Source organism: Poromitra crassiceps (genome assembly GCF_964638095.1).
Source record: "Poromitra crassiceps genome assembly, chromosome: 14".
Lineage (NCBI taxonomy): Eukaryota > Metazoa > Chordata > Actinopteri > Beryciformes > Melamphaidae > Poromitra > Poromitra crassiceps.
This window is the reverse complement of record NC_139633.1, coordinates 35305482-35332959: the sequence shown is the minus strand read 5'-3', so window position 1 is coordinate 35332959 and position 27478 is coordinate 35305482. Positions and strand designations below refer to the sequence as shown.

At 43.4% G+C, this 27478-nt stretch overlaps 1 protein-coding gene across 1 annotated transcript in view; it reads right to left on the bottom strand.

The window, feature by feature from the left end:
* The window catches only part of LOC310789168 (nephrocystin-1-like), a gene marked incomplete at both ends in the record, with an annotated part of 149257 nt that overhangs the window by 49905 nt on the left and 71874 nt on the right, over positions 1 to 27478 (bottom strand). The window contains 3 exons of the mRNA XM_083650758.1: positions 1241 to 1370; positions 2206 to 2422; positions 21726 to 21878. Of these exons, the coding sequence (XP_083506884.1) occupies positions 1241 to 1370; positions 2206 to 2422; positions 21726 to 21878 (500 nt within the window). The remainder of the gene's footprint in view (positions 1 to 1240; positions 1371 to 2205; positions 2423 to 21725; positions 21879 to 27478) is intronic.

The window sequence follows — 27478 nt, the reverse complement described above, 5'->3', positions numbered from 1 at the left end:
AAGTTGCAAAGGTCCTTTTCGTTTTGGAGGCATTTGCACAAAGATAAACAGCCCACATGTGCAGCTCTGCAGATGCTGCTACTCCATCTGACAGCACTAGCTAGCGTTAGCAAACATGCAGACGTCCTGCCATTGGTCGCTGGGCAACCGTCTTCTTCTTCTTCTTCTTCTTCTTCTTCTTCTTCTTCTTCTTCTTCTTCTTCTTCTTCTTCTCCGGTGTTTTATGGCGGTTGGCATTCTTAATTGTTGCATTACCGCCACCTATACTGTTTTGTAACAGCTTCACACGTTATGGTCATTTAGTTGCATGGTTGCAAGTCCACCCTTTTCTCCCCGAGAAGAGCCTGGTGACGCGAGGTTATGTCCACCCAAGTGGCAACGTCGTTGGATTACGCCTTTCTGTCATAGATAGATAGATAGATAGATAGATAGATAGATAGATAGATAGATAGATAGATAGATAGATAGATAGATTGATAGATTGATTCAAGATTCAAGATTTTTATTGTCACTCCGTAGTACAAGTATCACGTGTGAAATTCTTGTGCTGTGGACTCCGTTTACAACATAGTACAAATATAACAGGGCATATGAGTGCAAAAACAACAAGAGACACAACAAGCAATAAGGCAGTAGAGTGATAAGACAAGTCAGAGACAGTGGCATATTCACTGCACATAGGTGCACATGTCATGTGCATACTTTAGACGTACTTAAACATTTTAAATTCGACATATTTATGTAGATATATAGATATTATGTAGATAGATAGTTAGAACACGGCTCTCTTGAATAGGCTACTCGATTCTGATTGGTCAATCAACAAGATTCACCGGTCATTATTTCTCGACAACCGACCGCTGCTCTGCCACACCTGGATTAATCAGTTGATAAGAGCCTTTTGTCAGCAGACACTACTAATTAGGCCAACCAGTTGCAGCTGTGGTGTCTTGTGTGCCAATTACGAATGAAACCGCTTTGTCGTTGAAAACGCTATTAAAAAATATATTTGAATAATTATTTTTGTCAGATTATTGAATGATTTAGTTGTAGGCCGTGTTCTAAGTGGGATAATGTATAGTGAGCCGGTGATTACTGGAAATAATGACCTTCAGGTGAATGATTAGCCCGACGCTGCGCGTCGGGCTCAATCATGCACAGTGCATGGACACAACTTCCGGCAGGGCCTCCTCCAGAGTGCGTCCGCATTCTGATGGTGCCTCCCTGGACGATGGATCACCTTGAAGTCGTACTCTGCCAGTTTCTCAAGCCAGCGGGCAAGCTGGCCCTCCGGCTCCCGCATCCGGGTCAGCCAGCGCAGGCTGCTGTGGTCGGTCCGGATGGTGAATGCTCTCCCCAGCAGGTACTGTCTGGAGGGAGGGAGGTGAACTCCACCGCTGCCAGAAGCTCTTGTCGGGTGGTGCAGTAGTTTTGTTCAGTAGGTGACAATATCCTGCTTCCATAGGCTAGAAGCCTCTCCTCCCCCCTTTGCACTTGGGAGAGGACTGCTCCGATTCCCCAGTCACTGGCGTCAGTGTCGAGGAATAACTCGCCACTGTCGAGGGGACAGCCTAGCACAGGTGCTGCTGTCAGCCGACTCTTGTTTAGTCCCTCGAATGCCCCAGAGCGCAAAACACATTTTACGGCCTACGGCCACACACACACACACACACACACACACACACACACACACACACAGTCACACACACACACACACACACACACACACACACACACACACACACACACACACACACATACACACACACACACACACACACACACACACACACACACACACACACACACACACACACACACACACACACACACACAGAGTCCGAACAGCTGTAAAATGTGTTTTTTCAAATCTCAACACGAGTGAATTTTACACCTGTTTGGGTTAGCCGCTAGGTAGGCATGATAGAGGGACTACTGATGTACATGACTGCAGTGAAATTTCCCCAACGCATTAAAATTTGAATTCTGAACAATATTTCAAAATGGGCTCATTTTACTGTTTGGACTCTGCACCGTAGGCTGTAAAATGTGTTTTTCTCCCCCAAATATCAACAAGAATGAATTTTACATATATTTGATTTAGAGTGCAGTTTGCATGGGTATTTATTCAATCTGTGTGACATCACTTCAATTTGTGTATTTTATCGATTTTTAATGACAGCTTTTATTCTGAAAAGTCCTGACCGGAAGTCAGAAATTCCTGCTAGCAGGCGGGAACGAGAGCGACACCGACACCGGAGGTCACAGCAAGCGGGAACCAGCAGGCACGAGAGGCCGAGGGCAGCAGCCGACAGGCCAGGCACTTGTCGGAGTCGGACTCCGGGAGTGAGACTGGAGCTAACAGCGAGGAGGAGGCAGCAGCAAGCGGGGGGAAGTTGCATCGCGGCCCCGGCAGACGCACCTGGAGGAGGAGAGCGACCTGCGGGGCAACAACAGCGTGAGCGAGGCCGAGGAGGAGGAGGGCAACAAGGCGGGTCTGGCAGGCGAAGGGGATCATGGAAGGCTAGACAAGCAGCAGGAGCAGCCGGGGGAGAGATCTTATCAACTCAAAAGAGTGAAGAATGAACTCAGGACGACTATGAATCAGAAACGACTGTCTGCGCTCTCCCTGATGGCTATTGAGTCCCAACTAGTCATGGGAATAGACTGAGGATTTAATGAACAATTTCGCAAGCACAAAGTCAAGAAAAGAAGATCTTCTAAAGGTAAGGTTGATATTTATTGACAATAATTTCTTGGCATGGTTATTTATCATTATTTCTGAGCAGAAATTTGATGCTGGCTGCAGGCTGCTGTCATTCTTTGAAGTGGTTGCGCAGTTTGCAGGCTTGTGTTGGTCTGTGTTGTTGCATGCTGCATTCAGCACTATAGCTGGCAGGGCAGCACCCTCTGCTGTTTTGTATTGGAATTGCAGTCTCAATAAAAAAAATATATATTACAATGTGTTTTATATGTTTTATACTGCGATATTTAAGGGTTATGAGCAAAGCAAAGAGGGTGGAGATGTTATTTTTTGATGTTTGGTTTATAATAATAACATAATAAAATATAATGATAAGCTCAGTGTTTCTGCCTGTGTTGCTGTCTGTTGTAGTGTAACACGACCTAAAGGGAGAGAAGGTGGTGACATGAAAGTGAATGAGAAAAGGAGAAAATACTATCAGAATCAGAATCAGAATCAGAATCACTTTTATTGCCACAGTATGCAAGTTACATACGAGGAATTTGTCTTAGTGTTTGTATGCAGCGTAGTGGTCACATCAATATACAGAGATAAGAAGTAGGAAGATAACTAAAGACAATCACAAAGTTGCAAGTGCAATCAAATCGAGTAAATATAATAATATGTACATGAGTGGTGAAGTGTTCTGTGGATAATAAATATGAATTTACGTTGAATTTACATGAGACTTACAGACTGAGTTAAATAGACGTTAAATAGGCAGTGGATTTACATGAATTTACAGTCGGAGTTAAATAAGAGTTTACATTGAATGTACATGAAATTTACAGGCTAAGTTAAATAGGCATTCAATGTGCAGGGAATTTACATGAATTTACAGTACCGTACAGTAGTATAAACAGGCATTAAATTAGATATGAGTTCCAGTTTTATGGGGGGGGGGGGGGTTCAGTTGAGTTTAGGAGGAGGTAGTGAGTTTGTGTGTGTGTGTGTGTGTGTGTGTGTGTGTGTGTGTGTGTGTGTGGGGGGGGGGGGGTTGTTAGTGAGGTCCTTGGTGGAAGGGGTTTCCGGGCCTTGTTGGTGAGGCTGATGGCGGTTGGGAAGAAGCTTGTCTTGTTGCGGGTGGTTCTGGTCTTGGCAGACCTCAGTCTCTTGCCTTGAGTGTCTTACGTCGCTTTCACATAAGCTGGTGGACTCGGTGCGATTGTGAAGTTGCAACATTGTTTCATTTTTCATTTGGTCTGGTTCACTTTCACACAACAATTTGTCACAAGCACCAAACTTTCTGAACAATGTCACATGGTCCAAACAGTCACTCATCTATTGGACAGAATAGAGAAGGGAAATCTCTCCTCTCCAGCAGGCTTCTAGCCTGGCTGAGGGCTGACTGAACAACACAAGTGAATCCGCAAAACACGGACATGGAGCAACACCACCTGCGATATTGGGATTTCTGGTTTTACTATCAAATAATTATTTAACAAGAATGTGCCCAATATGAGCAGCAGATGAGGCAGCAAGCTGTTGAACATTTCATTCTGCAGATGAAACGAGTAGCCTACGTACCGAAGGAGATAGGCAACCCGGGGCCAGTTGTTGATAAATGTGATGTTGTTATGACGACATATGTGACAGGCGCTGGTATTTTCAGTACAATCTCGCCAGGTTGAAATCGCGCAATTTGAGGTGAAAGGTCGTTTTGTGAAAAAAGTTTTTTTTCGTTTTTTTCTATTAGTAGACAAAGAAGAGGATGGACTATCCATTCCACATAAAATGGAGTCGTTTTAGAATCAGTAAATAGGTATATTTAGCAATTTAAAAAAATCAAGATTTCAGGCTTGAGTCGCCTAGCTGAGGGGGGGTTTTCATTCATTTGCATGTGGCGTTTCACTGGCTATAATGTCTGCTATTGTTCCGAGTTTCGGCCAATGAGCCACATCAATAGAATTCAGCGTGTTACATGGGGGCGGGGTGCAAAGCTCTGTTTACAAGTGACAACACCCAAGCAGAGTGGCGAAACATGGCCGCCTCCAGACAGTGTGGCTGACTGTTTCAAATTATAACAAAACAACCACTATTGCAATTTGCAATACATGTCCCGCAAGGTTTCTGAGATTAGGGGAAAGTCTGAGCTGGCGTTACGCTAAACCAAACGTGGGGAGGAGTTGCGGATTTGTTTGGCGTTAACGTTAGCTGTTGTGTGGTGGCTAACGTGGTGGCTAGCTGGTTGTGGCCTACCTAGTAGTTCAGCAGGCAGCGGTCCACAAGCTTGTTGTGGCCAAAATCCCCGCATTTAAAGCACTTCATACTCCCAGAGCTTGCGTAAACCATAGAGAACTTCATGCATTACTCAAAATGAAACGTCCAGGGTTTGTGTCTCCAAAAGCAACCGCTAACGTTACATGCAAGGTAACGTGAAGCTAACGTAGCTAGCAGCTAGCTACGTTAGCTTGCATGTACTAACGTTAGTTGCTTTTGGAGACACAAACCCTGGGCGTTTCATAAAAGTCAACATCACATTGGCTCACTCAACTCACTCATTGTCTTTTCTTTAATCTAGAGGCATCATTTTTCAGTCAAAAGTGAGACGACACAGATATGATGGCGTATAGTGAGGCTTTCCATGCCTCACTATAGAACTGGCCCTAATGCAAAATTCACAGCTTTGTTGCCGTCATGCCAATAAGAGTCTAAATTGCCTTTTATGTTTTATCGGCAGACTAAGCAGCTAGGCTTTCGGTTCTATAAAAGCCATCATTTTTTGTATTGACTATTGAGTGATACACTTTACTAAAAACAATCATATTATATCACAATAGTGATGTCAGATTTGCTTAGGTCAGAGCTATGGAATATTAAATCATCCATCTTTGCTCACAACATCTGCCCTTTCTTTCTTCTTCTTTTTTACCCCAGGTGTGCATAAAATACAGGTTAAGAACTTATGGAAAAGTCATGGAAATCCATTGGTCAAAATGTGTATGAACCCTGAAGGGTTAAATTGAGCATTTATGAGTGCTGGTGGCTGTCTGACATTGCCCTAGAACGCTAGAAGTGAATTCCTCATTCATTTTCTCCATAGACATTTAGAAAAATCCTTATATAACGAGTTTTAAGGCTTGAACCAAGCCAACCAGTCTTCCAGAGAATCGTGACTGACCATAAAACATTTCGCCTTCAGCAAAAACAAAAATCAAAGCGAAAAAAAAATCAATCTTTTTTTCTCCCATTTTTTTTCATAGTAGTCTTATTAAATGTTAGACATGCAATGATAAAATAAACGACAGATTGTTTATTTTTATAGTAATAATATAATTGCAAGAATATTCAGTATCAATTCTAAAGTAAAAGTATTTTTGCTGGGTATATTGTTATTATTATTATTATTATATTATTATATTCATTATATTGTTCCAAGTACAATGACACTAGAGTTTTGCATTCATTTACCCCAATATGCCTGGAATCTGCTTACTTGCAACTTTAAAGAAAAGGTCAAGGTCATTTCAGACAGTAGTTAACTTTTTCACATCAGGGACCCCTAAACTGACAAAAATTAGACCACGGACCCCCATTTGATAAGAGTTTTGCTTTTATATGTTTTATTACAGAAAGTGTATGAAACCCATGACCAAAATAGCCCTACATTCTATCATTATGTTACTTGTGGATGGAATTATAGTGGAAATAAGTATCCCCCTTTTTGCTGTTGACTGTGACCTGTGACAGTGATGACAGCTGGAGTGAATGGGGAGTGGTCAATGTAAATGAGCAGCTATTGTTCACTCCCCCATTACCTGGCTGGCCCAGAGGTCAATCTTTGAGGCTGTGTTTCTCGGAAACTTGGTTTGAGGTGTACCAACATTCAAATGAGTATATCTTCTTAAATCATTTTCAGATGTCGATGTGTGACACAGCATTTGAAAGCTTACAGTCTGTAGTTTCATAATCTGCAAAAAACAGAAAAATGACCTCGGCGAGATTGTATTCAAATTACCAGCGGGTGACACATATGTCACGACGCAGCGCGCAGGTACTGTACACGTGTGCACGCCGCAGTGTTTGTTTTCCTCCATTCTCCCGTCTCCTACTCATGCACTGTGCATCAGATGCACTGACGCTCTTGTGTTTAGTCCGGGTTGCTTTCACACAACAAATGAACCGCGCCAGGGTTCACTTGGAAGCGAACCGAGACCCACATTTTCAAGCGCGCCAGAGTTCGTTTGTTTGTTCCGCAACAGAGTTCGTTTGCGCTTTCACACCACCCCAAACGAACCAAACTATCCAAGGAAACGAACATATGTGCGAGACCGCTTCAGTGTGCATGCAGGTCCTGGAGGGATGGCAGGTTGCATCCGATTATCTTCTGTCTGTTACGGTGTATTCACACCTATCTCGTTTGAAGCAGTTGTTCCGAAACAGAGAGCGTTTTCCCCCTTGGTGCGGTTCGTTTGGGGGAGTGTGAACACAGCAATCGCACTCGGATGCGGGACAAAACAAGCGGACCGAGATCGCCAAGAAAGGGTGGTCTCGGTCCGCTTTAAACAAACTCTGGTGCGGTTCGTTTGTGGTGAGAACGTGATCCGACCTCGATCCGCCACAACTGCAGTAAACGGTGCGCATTTTTGGATAAACCAGCTGCCGTAGTCAGCTGCGCTGTGCGTAACGACCTGAATAACCAGCATTTTTATCGTTTAAAAACAACATCTTTCAGATCCTGTTTTGGCGACTTGTGACTTGCATCGATAAACTTTGGGGGATTTTTGGATCATCACATCAGCAGTTTGAACTCAATCAACTTACTTCGGACCATGGGAAGCAACGTTAATGTGTTGAATCTCTACGGATTTTGCCTGTAAATTGTGTGCTGCTGCGCAGCGGGTGCTGCTGGCTCTCTCCCTCCCTCTCTCTCCCTCTCTCTGGTCTCCATTCAATAAATGAAAACAAGTCGTGGTAATCAGAGCCAATCTTCTTTGTGATAAGATTGTCTGGTTCAATCAGACTGATTGCATGTCTTCCTCGAAATGTCCGTTATTATTCAATTATTTATTAATATTTTATTCCTGACAGGACAGGTGTTCATATAGCTTATGTCTCGGCTAATCCTCGTCTCCGTGATAGTAGCCTAATAGCAGAATTTGCGAGGGTCTTTGATCTTCTATCTCCAAATTCCCGATAGCCTAAATAGGCTAAATAAATACATAGGCTTACATAGGCTACATAGCATACATAAATAAATAAAGAACTTTCTCCCTCTCTCTCTCTCTCCCGATCCCTCCCTCTTTCTTTCTTTCTTTCTCTTTCTTTTTCTCTCTCTCTCTCCTCGCACGGCGCACGCCCGACATAGCCTACAATGTAGGTCTAACAAAACACATTCTTATAATCATAATAGGAAAATCTCTGGGAATTATTTTGTCCATCCCGAGAGGCTATTAGCCTATCAGAGTGTCTGCTGGCCAATCCAGGAAGTTTGACAATACTATTTGGACCGTTTCATTTGTGGCTGTGTGAACACAAACGAACCAAGGCACAAATGCAACAATTGTATCAATTAAGTACCTGAATCGGAACAAAGCAAACGACCTACAGGTGTGAATACACCCTCAGTGTCTTTGAGAGTGGCAGCAGCATACCAGACGGTGATGGAGGAGGTGAGGATGGACTCAACGATGGAGGTGTAGAAGTGCACCATCGTGGCCTTTGGCATTTTGAATTTCTTCAGCTGCTGCACAAAGTACATCCTCTGCTGTGCCTTCTTGGTGAGAGCTCTGATGTTCAGCTCCCATTTTAGGTCCTGGCTGATGATAGTCCCCAGGAAGTGGAAGGACTCCACAGTGTTGACTGGGGAGTCACCCAGGGTGATGGGGGAAGGTGGGGCTTTGTACACAACAGTATAATCCTAATGTTAATTTAAAATGAGATATTCCTCTAAAGATGAGATGAGATGAGATGAGATGAGATGAGATATACTTTATTGTAATAAATACATGTTCTAGTGTACATAACATACACCAACATATAAACAACATATATATATATATACAGTATATATATATATATATATATATATATATATATACTGTATATATATATATACAGTATATATATATATATATATATATATATATATATATATATATATACACAACATATACATAACATACACCAGGGGCACTCAATTAAAATTCAAAGAGGTCCAGATAGAGAAAATATTCTCAAGCGAAGGTCCAGAACATCCTAACGTAGCTTGCGTTATGATTCAGTGCCATTGAACTTAGGCTACTTCAATGATTGCTGTAGCGGGTAGCCTAATGGTACAATGTCTGTCTGTAGTCAGCGACTGACTGTTGAATCAAAATAAACATAAAAAATGTTGATTAATTTACAGTTTTCATATTTAACTGGATTAATTATAAATAACTAGCCTATTATAATAATACATACATGTTGTTTTCTCATTTCAAGTAAAATAATGGCTGCATTTAAAAAATAACATACAACAGTGCTTTGGAAAAATGTGCATCTTCATTGAGTGCCAATGACGACTATCGTCGTCAATTCAAATAGTAACGTAGAGTGCCAATGACGACTAAAGTCGTCAATTGCGTTTTTTGATGGTGGGACGTGGATCAAAGCCTGATGCATCTCCTGTGAAAGTATGGTGGATGTTGAATGTGTATAAGCTATTTTACGGACCCATTAGGTGGCGACAGTGCTCTCCAGATTAGAGAAAGGTGAGGAAAAAACAGAGAAGTCATGGGGAAACGGAAATCGCATGGGTATGCATCGATATGCATGAAGCATAACGTTAGCTGTGCCTGCAGCAGCCAATCTGCTCCCACAATTGAGCCCCTCCGTCTCCGCTGCGATAGCCCCTCCACATGATTAGTTGTGGAGTTGTTATTATTCTCAACTGGAACGCGGGGAGCCGGTGACAAATACATGCGGAACGCTGTGAAAAAGCTGGTGTAGCGCACTTTTCAGTGCAGAGCAAACGCAGCAGAGAGCCACCAGAGACACTCCCACGGAGGAGGAGGGGGGTGGGGCACGCAGGGCAGCATACAACACCGACCCAGACAGACCCAGACAGCAGGACAGGATTGGCAAACACAAGCTGGAATATCTGATGCCCACCAGCAGTAAATCAAGACCAGCAAGAAGGTGTAGGGTCTGCGCACGCAGGGGCCAGCGCTGCTGGTTGCAGCTAAAAAATATTATTTTGCCAAACAAAATTCCTTTGTTTTTTTCGCTGTTTTATTGAAGGAAATTATTTTTGAGGTGTCACTACATCAGAAAATATTAGCTTCAGAGTCAGTCATGTGCTTGAAATGCTTCATTTCACAAAAGGCTCATTATCTCAGCTTCTAGTTTGAAACGTCTGTTTTTGTTGAAAATAACCTATCTTCTAATGCTGATAACTAAAGAACGGAAAATGATATCAATAAACTTTTTTTTGCTGATGATACAATAGAGTCTCATCGGTCTTTGGGTGTGTTCGGTGTTTACATAGTAATATCACACAATATTCTGTGGCCCTCCAGAAATCACTGAAAACGCTCTGAAAGGGCTGGCACTGGGAGCATCCGTTTTCCAAAAGTGGCTGGCACTCAATGAGTTAAAATGAAGTGCTTTAATTTGAGAAAAATAAGTTCCCTCTTTTCTTAACTCCATTTCACATTTTTATCAGTCTCAAGCTCCCAGCCAACAAACCTTCTTTTCTCTTGATAGAAGTGAGCTCCCACCCTGTCTGTCTGTCTGTCTGTCTGTCTGTCTGTCTGCCTGTCTGTCTTTCTATCTATCGATCGTTCACATGCTGTTGGGCAGTGAATGTGTGTGTGCCCTCAGTCTGGATTTGAGTGTGTGTTTGCTCATGTGTGGTGCTTCCATAGACAGCTGGTCAGGATCATGTTCGAATGAACATGAGTCTGCGTGCTCTGGATTAAAACTAAAGCTTTGTTTTCACGGTCTACTCGTTTCTTTTGAGCACGCCATGTGAAATTACTTCTATCTCTGGCATTTCTCAGAGTCTCGCCTCTCCTCCGTCCGTGTGTCACTCTCTCTCACAGCAGCAGCAGCAGCAGCACAGCCTAGGCAAGCAACAGGCAGAATCAATTCGCTTGTTGATTGGCTGAGTAGCATCACGTCCGGAGTCCGGACTTTGAGGATGGCTGATATACACTATAAGGAGGATTCAATCAATCAATGTTACCCCATTTAGTTGTAGTTGATGTTGTAGTTGTCATAGACTGTGTTACATACAGTAGTTGATTGGTCTATTGCTGACAAAAATGTGTTATTGTAAGTCGCTTTGGATAAAAGCGTCTGCCAAATGACGTAATGTAATGTAATGTAATGTAATGTAATGTAATGTAATGTAATCACGTGTGATGATTTACAGCACATGCATTGGTCTGTGAGCTTCCTGGCAGATAAACCAGTAGCATAAAGGCTAGAAAAGCCTGTGCCGGTTAAAGTAGAAACGCTCTGTGAAAATGTAACTATTCAATGATTTGTAGGTTAGAGAGCTCGGTCCAGATAGGACGGCGTCTGGGTCCGGATGCGGACCGGAGTCCAGACTTTGAGGATGGCTGATATACACTATAAGGAGGATTCAATCAATCAATGTTACCCCATTTAGGTCAAATAATAACCAAACGGGAAAAGCGCTGGCAAGTACAGCAACTCAATAAAGTAGGAAAAACTAATAAGAGAATAAAAATATAAGAAAAGAAAATGAATAAAATCATATAATCAATCAAATCAATAAAAGCACTGCAGAACTGCCACTATTGGAAGGTGCTAGCTGTGTGTGTGTGTGAGTATGAGAGAGTCCACACACACACACAAGTTAACCTGGTCATGCTAATCCAGTTTCAATAGTCTGAATTTAACTAATATGAAATAAAAAGGCAGACTTTTCTTGAATCACAAGCAGGCTATATGCTTTTTAGTTAAACTGGTCATAACTTTTTATTAAACTGGGGCCATGCTAATCCAGTTTTAATCATCTGAATTGAACTAAAATTAAATATGAAATGAAAAGGCAGACTTCTCTTGAATTACAGGCAGAGCATATGCTTCAGCTTGTTAAACAAGTAAAACTGGTCAGGCTAATCCAGTTTCAATAATCTGAATTTAACTCAAATGAAATATGATTTTTTTTTTTTTTTTTTTTTTTTTTTTGCCAATGTCCGCGACCCAATCAAAACGGCCCCGCGACCCACCTTTGGGTCGCGACCCACCAGTTGAGAAACGCTGATCTAGATCAGGGGTGTCAGACTCATATTAGGTAGAGGGCCGGATTTGTTCAACTGAGACCTCTTGGGGGCCGGATTTTATTTTTTAACTAAAATCAATTCGACTCAACACATGGATATTTAGGCTACACGTGGATTTATTATTTGGAATCATTCAAGAACGCCTGCGTCACAGATACCCATCAATAACAAAGTGCATAAAGCAGAGAACTGCAACAAAGTGCAAGATGCAACATATTGACAAGATTTTCAAGTAAGAAATAAGTTGCACTCCTATGTACCACACAGGTTGACACAACAAAAAATGTAAATACAAAAAAGTAAGAAATAAGTGCAACAAATAGCACATCATATGTGCCATAGAAAGCATCTTTCCTATCCATACACACAATGAATATCTGTTGTCCATTAACTACATTTGAAAGAATGCAGGTTATAACTATGGCGGCTTTGTTTACACCTGATGACCTACTGACATACTTCCTTGTAGTGCAGGTTAATTAACTTATGAATGAACTCTTAGCTTGCTTATTAGCCACACGTAGTTCATGATAATGGGGTGCGAATTTAATAATAATAATAATAATAATTACAAAAAAAAAAAAAAAATTATATTCCAAAACATCTCGCGGTGATCCGGCCCGCGGGCCGGATCCGGCCCGTGGGCCATATCTCTGACATCCCTGATCTAGATCCTAGTTCCTCATTGCGCGGCTCGCGGGACGCTGGCGGCTCTCGAAGCTTTAGTTGGCGGCTCTAAGAAATTGCAATTTTTTTTTTTTCAGATTCCCCTCCCCCCTGCTCTCCCCAAAATTTCAATAAACCTTTATGGCATATTATTACAATACAACAACACTGGTGTTGACAGTAATAGAAGATGCCAAATCATTCAAAACAATAAGCATTTTGCTTTTATATTAGGAGTATTGTGCCAGCGTGCAGCGCTGTTCCAAAACGTGTCAACGTGTGTCGTTGCCTGGGAAACGCACATCCCATAATACAACTGTTCGCATCGCATCCCATAATAGTATGATGATACTTGGGATGCCATTGCCAACATAGATGTGAACAGGTTAGCTAAAAGTTTAGCGTCACCAGCGACGGCCCCCACCGTTGCGGTCGGGTTACGTTTCGAAATCCCTCCAGGCCTGAAAGATTTTCTAGGGGAAACTGGTGTGTGTGTGTGTGTGTGTGTGTGTGTGTGTGTGTGTGTATAAAACAATAAAACACAAAAAAATGGTATAGGCAGATGTGCTTGGTTGGGGTGGCTTTTGGTGTTTTGCGGTAAAAGTGGCTCTCCTATTGACTTTGTCCTGCCAGTGCGGCTCTCATCAAAGAAATAGTGAGGATCACTGATCTAGATCATTAAAATGTTCAATGTAGTTTGAGAGCTAAACAGTTCTGAATGAATGTCCACATAAAGTTCACAATGAATAAGTGCATGGACTTCTGATTCTATAGAACCATTGTTACAAAGAGTACAGAAACGACTATCAGCTGATGGGGTATTTGTATATCTACCAGTTTCTATGGCTAAAGGAGCTACTCCACATCTAAATTTGGCTAAAGCGCTTCTGTACTGTCTAGATAGGATCTTTTGTACATATGGCTCGCTTTCAATAACATTGTTGAATTGACAATAGGTGCAACTTGTTGCCCTCTGGTCTATTAATCTGCTGGCCGGGCCCACTTTTGTTCCTCTGTCTCTGACAGTGCGGTGTCTAAATTCTTCAAATCATTTGTAGAATATATCAAATCTGTACGGGACGCATGTCATCTGAGGCTGTGCGCACTAGATGTTTAAGGTTACGCATGATAATGAGGGAGGAGGGAATGACATTCAGCAGCTTGTCCTTCATACTTTTAATGCACCAAAAAAAAAAAAAAAATTGTTAACAAGTCTCAAGTCTTTGAGAACAAGTCAAGTCTCATGTCTCTGTGTGTGTGACCTAAGTATAAGTCTCAAGTCCAAGTCCCTGGTTTGACATTCAGTCCTCATAGAGGCCTTTGGCACATTTCTGATGGAAATAGTGATATTATTATTATTTTTGTTGTTAGTATTTTATTTTTTCAATTTCAATTTTTACAAAATACAAACAAAACAAACGAACAAGCTCAGACACAGGAAAGGAAAGAAAAGAAAAAAAAAAACCCAAAAAACATATCGACAATAATGTGGTGACAGCGTCCATATAGGGTGCTTATGTGCTTGTAAGGAATGTTGTGTGTGGGGTCCCACTCACCTGGGCAAGTTACCCACCACCTCCAACCTCGTCCAGGTAGGCCAGAAACGGTCCCACTCACCTGGGCAAGTTACCCACCACCTCCAACCTCGTCCAGGTAGGCCAGAAACGGGTCCCAAATAGTTAGAAACGTATAAAGTGAGTTGTTTCTCAGGGATCTGAGCCTCTCCATCCTTATGACCGAGATCATGTCCGTCAACCACAGTTGGAAAGGAGGCGGAGAGGGGGACTTCCACTCTTTCAGGATAAGTTTTTTGGCAACAGTTGTCCCCAGTGTCAGAGACTGTTGCACAGCTGTGGGGAAGCCCAGAGAGTTCTCTGAGCAGCTGAAGATGGCGAGTTCTGCCTCCGGCTGAAGGGTTATTTTGTAGGCCTTTAGAGTACCAGTCAAATATTTTGGCCCAGAATCCCGTCAGTGAAGGGCAGAACCAGAAGGCATGAGACAAAGTGCCCTCTGACACCTGACACCTGTCACACAGTGGTGAGACAGAGGGGAAGAACTTGTGCAACTTATGCTTAGAATAGTGAAGGCGATGAACGACTTTAAATTGAATGAGCTGGTGTCTACTATTAACTGAGCATAGTTGTACCACAGACAAACTCTTTTCCCATATCATGTCAGATAGATCAATACAAAGTTCCCCCTGCCATGCTTCTTTCAAATAGTGATATTATTGAACATGATGTGTTTAAATGTGTCTGGGATGTGACTTGCATTCAGATTTGAGACAGTATCCGTTTCTGTGTAACCATATGGAATGTGGCTCATGTCTATAGTGTCAAGGTGTTTTAGAGGTCGTCTACATTGTGTCTTCAATGTGTGGGATGTGTGTTGAGGCTCTAGGGATGTCACAATACTAGAATTTCTACTTCGATACCGATACCCAGGTGAATATCGATACTCAATACCATTTTCGATACCACGGAGGAGGGGGGGGGGGGGGGGGAGGGATGACAACACATCATATAAAATAAACAAAGACAGATGGACAGACAGATGTACGCTTCTCCATAATCAAGGCCTGATAAAACTCATTAAAAATGTTGCACTTACACTGCAGATTACCCCTGCTCTAGTCATCATCCTATCAGAACACTTTGAGCTTGTTGAAGCAACAGATACCCACCAATGATAGGGGGGGGGGGGGGAATCAGTAGTATGTTTGATTTGTCATTAAGAGAAAGCACTGCTGGTAACCATACTGTTGCAAATGAGTATTGTATCCATTTCAAAATTTTAGTATTGATACGTATCGATATTATCGATACCTGCTGCAAATGAGTATTGCATCCGTTTAAAAATTTTAGTATTGATTTTATCGATACTATCGATACTTTTGACAACCCTATGAGGCTCTACTTTAAACAACATCTCTGCTATTTATTGTCATAGTCATTTGCACTGTTTATGTGTCGGTATAGAGACACTGTGGAACGCGTCATCATTCAGAAACCACACCCAACACGGGGGAGAACACAAAGGACCAACTATCATGCCAACTTCTAGCAAAACAAACCGTGGCTAACCGGGCGAACAAAGGAACTCTCATCAGATACAGATAGTTTTGCAGATATCTAGGAGGAACTGGCTAGTGTCAAAGAATGAGACGTTGTGTGCGTTTACTTCATTCATTTGAACTGCTAACAAGACGTGAGCTGATCACAATGTTTGTCTGCTGACTTTCTGCTTCTTGAAACTCCTCCCCCAATCCTGGCGTTCTCCTATGTCACTGTGTTACACACAAAGATCTTATATACGGAAGATGAACACTCCAACTTACTTCCTTGACAGCTAGATCCACATTTTTCTTCTCGCCAATTCTCAATGGCTTCCTTGTTTTGCTCAGGAGTACAAAACAACTTTAATAGGCGATTCTTTACATTTGTTGTGTGCGCAGCTCACCACACAACAGCTTTTAGCTCTGTTTAATTCAAGCAAAAGGACACTGGTGTGTGGAAGTGAATGGAGAGTTTTCCCCCGTGATGGGCGTGGCCTATTTCATGCAGTGTCTCTATGGGGGGGGCGGGCATCACACTGTTAATCCGGCCCTGTTCATCAGGGGAAAAGTGAATGGGCTTTTAGAATGGGGATTTCACTTATATGGATAAAACAAGGTCTGTGGTTATCAAAAGTGTATGGGAACATCAATTTGGGTTCAGCAGGATGATCTTCACAAACTTGAATAACTTTGATGACTTTTGGAAAATAAATGTTTTTTTTTAGAAAACACATCAGACAGTTAGGCTCGTAGTTTCCTGTAGGGCTGCACGATATATCGTTTACACATGGCGATGTGCACATGTGCAATAGTCACATCGCAGGGCGTGTGATGTCACAAGCAAATGAACTCGTCATGTTGCTTGATAAACTCTCACTTTAGGGGAGGAGCCTACTGAGTGAAATGCAGTCTCTCTCAAAGGAGAGAGACGCCCCACTACTGTACTCACTCATTTAGTGCTTAGCTTCAACACAACAAAATGCACAGAGACCTAAATTGAATTATTTGTGCTTATGTTGCGTTGCTGACAGTAGCCCGTCTGTAAACGATGTGATTGTGGAGGCGGACGTGTCCACAGGTTGCAGCACACTAGCTTACAGCAGGCTGGCTGCTGTAACTCAACATGTCTGTGAACTGGAGATATTTACTCTTGAAACACCAAAAAGCAAGACCGCAACTTATGACACGAAGGCTAAAGTGATTATTACTGAGAAGTTGTCCGTGTATCACCGCAGCTCTCTCTCCCCCTCAGGCTCTGATGATGCATCATTCAGATGACAGCAGTTACAGTAGAGTTAATCATACATAGTGACTCATTTACACAAAACATTTCAGTCCAAATAAAAAGACAAGAGACATATCTGGGAATTAAATGTATATTTATTACTTTTCACAAATGAATTCTTTGTCACCAGTGATGCTGCATGTGAATCCTCGTCTCTCTGTACTGCGATGCGGAGTGCACCACTTGGTAGTTTCTGGAGGGGGTTTCCGGGGGGTCAGACCAAGTGTGTAAAGTGGCAGGGGTGTTTCATTGTTGATTTATTGAAACGTTAGAAGAACAAAAGAAGTTGAAAGCAGTGATTATAATCAATGAAATCTAATGTTTTTCTGCAAATAGCATCATTGGGAGGTAGATTCTGGCACTCAATATTAGGGGTGGGCAATATATCAATTGTATATCAATATTGTGATATGAGACTATATGGTCTTAGATGTTGGATATGGTAATATGGTGATACAGCATACATGTTGTCTTTCCCTGGCTTTAAAAGCTGCATTACACACTATGTGAAATGTAGGCTAGTGACATTTTAAAGTAGAATGTCATAACTCACTCACTTTTTCATGTATGTACACTAAGTCATGGAAATCCATTGGTCAAAATGTGTATGAATGAACCCTGATAGATGGCGCTCTGACGCCTACCAGTAGGCCACAGCCCAGTGGTTGAGAAACATTAAAATACCTAATTTCCCCTCCAAAATCAGATGGACTCCTCTACAAATTCACCCCAATCATTCTAGACGTATTATTTTCTTTAAAATTGAGCTATTCTGGTAATCTGGTGAAAATCTCTATTTTTTCATATCGCAATATATATCGCAGGCGCGGGAAATATCGCAATGCCAGTTTTTTCCAATATCGTGCAGCCCTAGTTTCCTGACACACGCTCAATACAAATGAAACAGCAACTGCCATGCACAGGTTGAGGTTATGATGTCAGAGTTTTCAAAAAGCTCCAGCTGTCCACACCAATACAGCAAAACAGAGCAGAAGACCAAAACAGAATTTGGGGAATTTTTGTGTTTTATCCAATTTTCCCAGAGTCAGAAACAAATAAACACCTTCAGACAGACACACCTGTTTTATGCTATTTGCTATTTGCTGTAGTCTGAAATATGTCAAACAGCAATATGATATCAGGCCATATTGGCTCAATTGTTGTGTGTCTATGGGATCAAATAATATCATCATGATCTCATAGACATCCAGGAACTGAGCGAGGGGGGTGGGGGGGCACCTTTTCTCAAGCTTTGTCTGGGGGGAGGCCCACAGTGGAACATGTCTTCCATGTGAGGAGATATATCAGAAGTCAGTTGGGCTGTATTGGTGTGGACAGGTGGAGCAGAGCTTTTTGAAGACGCTGACATCATCACTTCAACTTGCTCATGGAAATGTCTGTTTAGTTTATATTGAGCAGGTGACAGGAAGCTTATTATTGTCATCAGTAGCCTGGTAGCTTTCACTATGTGTTGTGTGGGCTTTTCTACATTAAAACACACAGGCACTGAATAGCTGGTTGGCTCCAACTCACTTTCAGAAACTTCTCGTCACTTCAGAAATCAAAAGCATTTCTTCAGCAAACTCAGAAAATGTGATGAATATTGTTCTAAATGAAGATCAGAAAGAAAGAAAACAAAAAACTCAATTGTGCCATAAAAAGTGTTGTTGAAAAAGTGGTATTGAACCACAGCTTCAGCTTCCTGACATTTAGTGAGAGACACGCCCACATCAGCTCGTCGCCCGACGGGGTGAGTGTGGAATCTGGACGCTGGCTTTGATAGTAAATGATGCTGTTTGAAATGCTCTTCATGTTGTCATGTGGATGGAGGTGTGGAGGCCATGTTTCTTTATGAATGGAGGAGAATCTATCTGTGTCCATGTGGACGTAGCAGAACTCTACACTCAAACTGTTATCAGTGACTCATCTCTTCTCTTCACCTCCTCTTTTCCCTCCATCTCTTCCCCCTCTTTCCCTCTTCTCTCTCCCTCTTCTCTCCCTCTTCTCTCTCTCTCCTCTCTCTCTCTCCCTCTCTTCTCTCTCCCTCTTCTCTCTCTCTTTTCTCACTCTCCTCTCTCCCTCTTCTCTCTCCCTCTCCTCTCTCTCCCTCTTCTCTCTCTCTTTTCTCTCTCTCCTCTCTCTCCTCTCTCTCTCCTCTCTCTCCCTCTCCTCTCTCCCTCTTCTCTCTCTCCCTCTTCTCTCTCTCCCTCTCCTCTCTCTCTCTCTCCTCTCTCTCTCTCCTCTCTCTCGCTCTCCTCTCTCTCCCTCTCCCCTCTCTCCCTCTTCCCTCTCCTCTCTCTCCCTCTCCTCTCCTCTCTCTCCCTCTTCTCTCTCTCCCTCTCCTCTCTCTCCCTCTCCTCTCTCTCTCTCCCTCTCCTCTCTCCCTCTTCTCTCTCTCTTTTCTCTCTCTCCTCTCTCTCCTCTCTCTCCCTCTCCTCTCTCTCCCTCTCCTCTCTCTCCCTCTTCCCTCTCCTCTCTCTCCCTCTCCTCTCCTCTCTCCCCCTCTTCTCTCTCTCCCTCTCCTCTCTCTCCCTCTTCTCTCTCTCTTTTCTCTCTCTCCTCTCTCTCCTCTCTCTCCCTCTTATCTCTCTCCCTCTCCTCTCTCTCCCGCTTCCCTCTCCTCTCTCTCTCTCTCCCTCTTATCTCTCTCCCTCTCCTCTCTCTCTCTCTCCTCTCCTCTCTCTCCCTCTTATCTCTCTCTCCTCTCCTCTCTCTCCCTCTTCCCTCTCCTCTTCTCTCTCTTCCTCGTTTTTTCCAAACGTCGCCCGACGGGGTGAGTGTGGAATCTGGACGCTGCCTTTGATAGTAAATGATGGTGTTTGAAATGCTCTTCATGTTGTCAACCTCTCTCCCTCTTCTCTCTCTCCCTCTTCTCTCTCTCCCTCTTCTCTCTCCTCTCTCTCCCTCTTCTCTCTCTCCCTCTTCTCTCTCTCCCTCTTCTCTCTCCTCTCTCTCCCTCTCTCTCTCCCTCTTCTCTCTCTCCCTCTCCTCTCTCTCTCTCTCCTCTCTCTCCCTCTTCTCTCTCTCCCTCTTCTCTCTCTCCCTCTTCTCTCTCCTCTCTCTCCCTCTTCTCTCTCCTCTCTCTCCCTCTTCTCTCTCTCCCTCTTCTCTCTCCTTTCTCTCCCTCTCTCTCTCCCTCTTCTCTCTCTCCCTCTCCTCTCTCTCTCTCTCCTCTCTCTCCCTCTCCTCTCTCTCTCTCTCCTCTCTCTCCCTCTCCTCTCTCTCCCTCTTCTCTCTCTCCCTCTTCTCTCTAAAGCTGTGTTCACACCGAGATATTTATTTTTCGCTCTGTCGCTTGATTCAACTCTTTGGAATCGCTCTGTCGCTCTGTTTAAATCGCTCATCAACAGGCACATGAATTGAACGGACATGTGGGGGCTATAACGTTACGCAATGTCATGCTGTTTGTCCACTACGAGCCACCGTCATTGTTTACAAGCTAAAGCCTATCAGCGTGCTCCTAACGCGAGCTCCATACCGGTAGTACAGACTTCACTTCATGTCAGCCTGTCAATGTGGTTTGTTGCCACACAATAAACCAGCGGTTTGTTCCAAGCCAGTGTGATCCTTGACTCGCTCTCACACGGCAGCCAATCAGCGTTGAACAGCGAGCGACTGATGCCAGCGGAATTTCGCTCGAGTTGAGATATTTCATCTCGGGCGACGAGCGTATTTTCCCCCCTATCGCTCTGTCTCTTTGTATGTAAACTCGATGCCAGCGAAAAACTTTAATAGGTCGGTGTGAACGCAGCTTTACTCTCTTCTCTCTCTCTCTCATCTCTCTCTCCCCTCTCGCTCCCTCTTCTCTCTCCTCCCCTCTTCTCTCTACCTCTTCTCACTCTCCCTCTCCTCTCTCCCTCTTCTCTCTCTCCTCCTCTCTCCTCTCTCCTCCTCTCTCTCTCTCTCCCTCTCCTCTCTCCTCTCTCTCCTCTCTCTTCCTCTTCCCAAAGCAAAATCTACTCACCTTCTCTTCCCATTTTAAAAGTCATGTCTGTCCTCAGTGTGTGTGTGTGTGTGTGTGCTCTATTGTGCGCGCACACACACACACACACACACACACACACACACACACACACACACACACACACACACACACACACACACACACACACAGAGTGAACAATGTCAACACATTTATTACAAAACAGGTTTGTAAACAGATAAAACCGTGTTTATTTAACATGTAACTCTAGGAAACGGTTCTAGAAAACATCAAAATGTTCAGCTTGGAACGATGAGATGAATCAAATACCAAATATAACAAAGATCAAAAGAAAGATATTTGAACCTGTACAGAGTGAAGCATCATGTCAGCAGCTGTGTTTGGTCACAGTGTGTTTCTCTCTCACTCCTCCTCTATCTAACACAGAGACACTGAGCCATCAGACCTCACACCAAACCCAGGGTACAGAGGTTCAGTGAAGGTGCAGTTGAACGTGTGGAGATGAATCAGTTTGTCAGAGGAAACGTTGTAGAAGGACAGAGAGCCAGCAGGCCAGTCAAGATACACTGCGACTCTGTTAGAGCGAGAGGAGGAGGAGGGAGGAGGTATGTCTGTGCGTCTGTTATTGTGCCGGGCACTGTAACTGTGATCAGAGCAGTACAGACACCAGGACTTTTTATTCCCTCCAAGCTCACAGTCATAACCCTCTCCTCTCCTGCTGATTCCTCTGTAAGTCACTCCTATACGAACCCCTCCTTCCCTCTTCACCTCCCAATAACAGCGAGCAGTCAGACCATCTCTACACAGCAGCTGAGAGTCAGAGTCAAATCTCTCTGGGTGATCAGGATATGGCTGCTCCTCCCACCCCCTCGTCACCTTTCTGTTGTCTTCAGACAGGCGGAGGCGTCTGTGTGCTGTGTTTGGGTCCAGTGTGAGTTGACAGGCATCTGATGAGAGAACAAGACTCAATACAACAGCAGCTTCTCATCTAACACACCTGTTGTGTTGATTATTATTCTATTAATAACTTCACTCTTTATGATTCAACTGTTTCATTTTTGTGGCTCATTTTATTTTATATTCATTTATTGATTTAAATCAAAATAAAAGCGAAACCAACCTCAAAAAGGTAACAAATGCGTTGGCGTCTGCGTAGTGCAGTGGTAGAATCCCTGCCTACCAACCTGGGGGTTGCAGGTTCGAGCCCCCGTGTAACTTTACAGGCACATTTGGCCGTGTCTGCGGGTGGGAAGCCAGATTAAGGGCAGTTTTATATCTATTCTTTTTTTATTGAGGGAGACAGAAGAGGAGCTGTGTGTGTGTGTGTGTGTGTGTGTGTGTGAGTGTGTCTGTCTGTCTGTGTGTGTGTCTGCTCTGTATGTGTGCGCGTGTGTGCATGTCTGTGTGTGTGTATGTGCGCATGCGCGTGCGAGTGCGTGTGTGTGTCTGTGTGTGTGTCTGCTCTGTATGTGTGCGCGTGTGTGCATGTCTGTGTGTGTGTATCTGCGCATGCGCGTGCATGTGTGTGTGTGTGCGTGTGAGTAGTTAGTTAGGATACTGACCCCACCCCCCTTTTGGAGAAAACGCAAAAATCGAGGGGGCGGAGTTTAGGGCACCTACGTCATCAAAGGGGCGTGGCTTCTTTTTGGGTAAAACTCATTTTTTCACTAGTTCCTCAAAGGGCACCTCTGTATTTCGCCCTGTGCTTAAAGCCATTTTGAGCAAAAATGCTTTATTTCAGTAGTTCTCCAAAGGGCACTTCTCCATTTCCTCCATATCAGTTAGACCATCTTGTGGGTGTTGCAATGTTGTGCGCATCACACAGACAGCCTGACAGCGTGTATAAAGCCACCGTGTCAGCCAGAGCAAAGACAGCGCAGCCATTGGCAGATCACCGCTGCATCAGCCACTGACAGATCACCGGTCCAACATCGCGTTCAACGGTAAGGATGGATTTTTGGTTTTAATATTGTTTTAATTAGACTATCCATCTAATACATATATATATATATATATATATATATATATATATATATATATATATATATATATATATATATATATATATATATATATATATATTATAATTAAGATCCTTTGTCTCGTTTTGTGCATTGTTATATTAACAAATACATCAATAAAACAGCTTTTTACAGCTATAATCCAGAAACCAGGCTAGAGGACAACAGTCTAGCGGACCCTAGGACCGACAGGAACACAGATGAATATGGTATATATATATATATATATATTTTGATATTCTGCAACAACACTATCATCAACACCATCATATCTATCTGTGTTCTATAATATTTGTATCATGCATTTGTGCAGACGGTGATCATCAGACCAGAATCAATCTAAATCGAGGATCTGTGCTAGATGATATAACCAATAGGCCTACAGGGTGAGTGTGTTTGGGTGTTTACATATTTATCATATAGTTTGTTTAGAAAAAAATGAACATAGGTAAACATACTTTCAGTTTTTGAAATGCTGTTTTTTTATCCCCTCAGGACGTTTTCTCACACAGGGGAATTGTTATTTCATCACAAACCTCTTCAAAGCCTCTCGCCATTGCACTCAACGAAGACAGACACCCACCACTATAGAGGAAAACCACGCGACTTCCATAGATGCAACCCTGATGCCCCCAAACAACACCCATCTGATAAGGATCCAACAGCTGATGACTACGGACTGGATCCAAATGATTTTGCAGATTTAATCGACCAGATGTAAGGACATAATTCAGATATAACAACCATCAATATATATAGCCTATATATATATATATAGGCTATATGTATTTTTGAGATAGACTTATATCCATCGCTATTTTTCTCTTGTTTTTCCAGCCTGGAGACACCCCCCAACAGCTCAGCGCTGAATCCCGAGGCAGACTTGTATCAGCCTTCACCACCAGCATCACCTGAACCATCGCTGAATGCGACCATCCAGCCCAGCGACCAAACACTGCTAACCTGGATTGCAGAGTACGAGGATCAGGTAGAAGAAGAAGATTCAGACACGCCCACGCCCTTCTCCATCAACAGACCACTGCCAATCTGCGAGAGCGCGATACCCCCACCCTCGCCTCATCATCAACCTCGCGTGAAGACCCACCAGCTTTTAGGTACATGTGATTTACATAAACAAATTGTGTATAGACGTTTTAAAAATGGTTATAGGATAGTACAGCGCTCTCAAAGGAGATTTGAACGTACATTGAGAGCACTCAGACGCACACACACACGGTGGATGGCATCGGCTGATGCCAATTTGAACACAATTTTGATACATCAGAATATACAATGTTCCATGCTTGAAAAATTGAGGAATGTGTAATTTTTTTTGTAAAAGTACAGTAAGGTAGAACAATGACACTATCACCATCACCATCATTTTAAAAAAGTCCATGTATACAGAGATCAATTAAACAGCCAATATGGCTAAGCGTAGGCGACATGCAGATGAAGATAATCCAACACCTCCCTCTAAATTGACTAGATATTTCAACTCTGATAAAGCGCCACCCCTTAGAATAGACTGGAGTGAGCAAGGCGTCGCTTATGCTTTAGAAAATGGCCTACCTACGGGGGTGGATAATAATAACGACATTAGCGCCTGGGCTAACGCACAGACGCGGATAATCAAACGCTACATAGCTGATTTACCACCCCGGAGAAGCTGCATTGTACAGCAGACCGGTGGAGCTTTGCCTACCCCAACACAACAACATCAACACGCGGAACCCCAAAATGACGCAGCTGCTGCGTCATCAGAGTCAGTCGACCCCCGGGGGACACCCCTACAAATAGATGCGTTATCAGACTGCGACGACACGTCATCAAATGCCGACACGCTACCCCCACCCGCGTCATCAACGTCAATCGTTACGCTTACGCCCCCACAACAAATAGCAGCGTCATCAGACCGTGACGATACGTCATCAAATGCCGACACACTACCCACACCCGCGACAGTCGTTACACCCCCACAACAAATAGCAGCGTCATCAGACCGTGACGATACGTCATCAAATGCCAACACACTACCCCCACCCGCGACAGTCGCTACATCCCCACAACAAATAGACGTGTCACCAGACCGCGACGACGACGACGGTATCACTACACCGTCTGTAGGCTCTATGATTCAACCCCCAGCTGCCATCTCTCCCAGTGATTATACCGTTAGACACATAGATGCATTCAACGCTAGGATATACCGTCAAAATATAGACCTACGTGATATTAACACTGATAATCTCGAATTGGTGCCTGGCATGGTCAGACAGAGATTAACAGGGTTAATTGATCTAGTTAGCAGCGAGGTCCCTATGGGCAGCATTATGGATGTAACGCTATCAGGTGATAGCCTAGCTGCCGATGTGCATACTATCGCCACAGTCGGAGACAATGCTGGTCCGGAATTTCTGGAACAAATCACAGACGCAATTCAAAGCAATGATGAGACAATGATCTCTGGAGATCTATCACTTGCTATCTCAGTTGCACTGAATCAGCATGGGGGTGGTAGGCTTAGGCTGATGGATATACAATATAAAGATATTATTGAGCGAAAGATTAAGTGGCTCTATGACCCCCATAATGGCCCTGGAAATAATCTATGTTTTGGCATGGCTATAGCCAGACATTTTAACCCTGATTTAAACAACGCTAGTCTATTGGAGAGAGCTCGATAAATATTCACTGAGCTGGGTTTTAACCATATGCATAAAGTATCATTTGCCGATATCGGAACTTTTGAACGGCATTTTGACAGCAAGATAATCATCTTCCACCACAAAGAGGCTTCTAAACGAAGACACCCGTTTATGACCACCGATGTCCCCCACCCAAAAACAATTTGGCTTTACCTATATGCCGAGCATTATTATCTCATCCTCAACCATAAAGCATTCTTGGGGGGTGGTTATGTCTGCGACTACTGCTACCAGACGTATCAGGAGCCTTATGCACATGTATGTAGACACATCTGTAATGTCTGTTACGGACCTCCTCACATAGAATCAACCCAGGCGGGCACCGGTGTTAAATGTGATGTTTGCAGACGTATATGCCGAACTCAGACCTGCTATGATGCACACAAGAGACGAGACAAGCATAGCATCTCCCCCTGCGAGAAAATGAGATATTGCCCACAATGTAAAATGATCCACATTCACAGACCCAATACGGCCCACATATGCAGCTCAACAAGATGCTATCATTGTGGCGTGCCACTAGGGGCGCAAGAGTCTGACCATACCTGCTTCATACAACCTACTCCGCTAGAGGAGCACCATGAAAACTATATATTTTATGACATCGAGACAAGAATAAATGGGGAAGGTATGCATGAAGCAAGTTTTGTATCATCTATGACTCTTGAATCAGACAAGGCTACAAATTTCACTGGTGCCGGTGGTAAAGACTGTATCGATGATTTTTTAAAGTACTACACCCAACCTCGCTATGCGGAGCACACGTTTATAGCGCATAATGGTAGTGGTTTTGATGGATATTTAATATTAAAACACATGGTGTCTCAAGGACTAACTCCCTCAGTCATTATTAAGGGGTCCAGACTGACCGCCATATTCTCCAAATACAAAAAACAGAGATTCACCGACTCTGCTAGTTTTCTGCCCATGCGTTTAGCTGACACACCCAATGCCTTAGGGTTTGCTGAATTAAAAGGCTATTTCCCATACAAATTTAACACAATAGAAAATGAAAACTATATTGGGATCATCCCCTCAAAAGAGATGTTTGGGTATGGTGCAATGCGCGAATCAGATAAACAGAAGTTCTTAACCTGGTATAATGGTCGTAAGTACAAGTTGTATAACTTTGCTAAGCAACAGGCAAAGTATTGTGAGCAAGATGTTCGCGTCTTACGTCAGGCCTGTATTCTTTATAGGGAAGCGTTCATCAAATGCACCAACGTCGACCCCTTCCGCTATGTCACGCTCCCCGGGGCATGTATGGCTGTTTTTAAAACAGCATTCCTAAAACCCGACACCGTCGCGCTCACCTATAACGGCTGTTATACAGGTCAGAACCGAACATACAGTGCTGCATCTATGCAGTGGCTGTCTTTTCTGGCTCATAGCCAGAATATCAACATTACACATGCTCTCAACCATGGCGAGCATAGAGTCGGGTCGTATTATCTAGATGGGTTCTGTCCCGAGACTAATACTGCATATGAATTTGCCGGCTGTTTCTTCCACGGGTGTGATCGCTGCTACATTTCAAATGACACACATCCCTACAAAAAAGCAACGTTTGGGAAGCTGTACCAGGCTTTCAACAACAAAATTGATACGTTAGAATCTATCCATGGTATGAACGTAATCGTTTTATGGGAGTGCGACTGGACCCGTATGAAACACACGGATGCTTCCGTGGTGGCTTTCATGCAGTCTTACACAGAGACCGAGCGTTTGAAGTTTGAACCCACGCCACGCCTTATATGGGGGGCGAACAAACGCCTTAAAATTACACCATAAGGTTGAAAACGGCGAAGCGATACATTA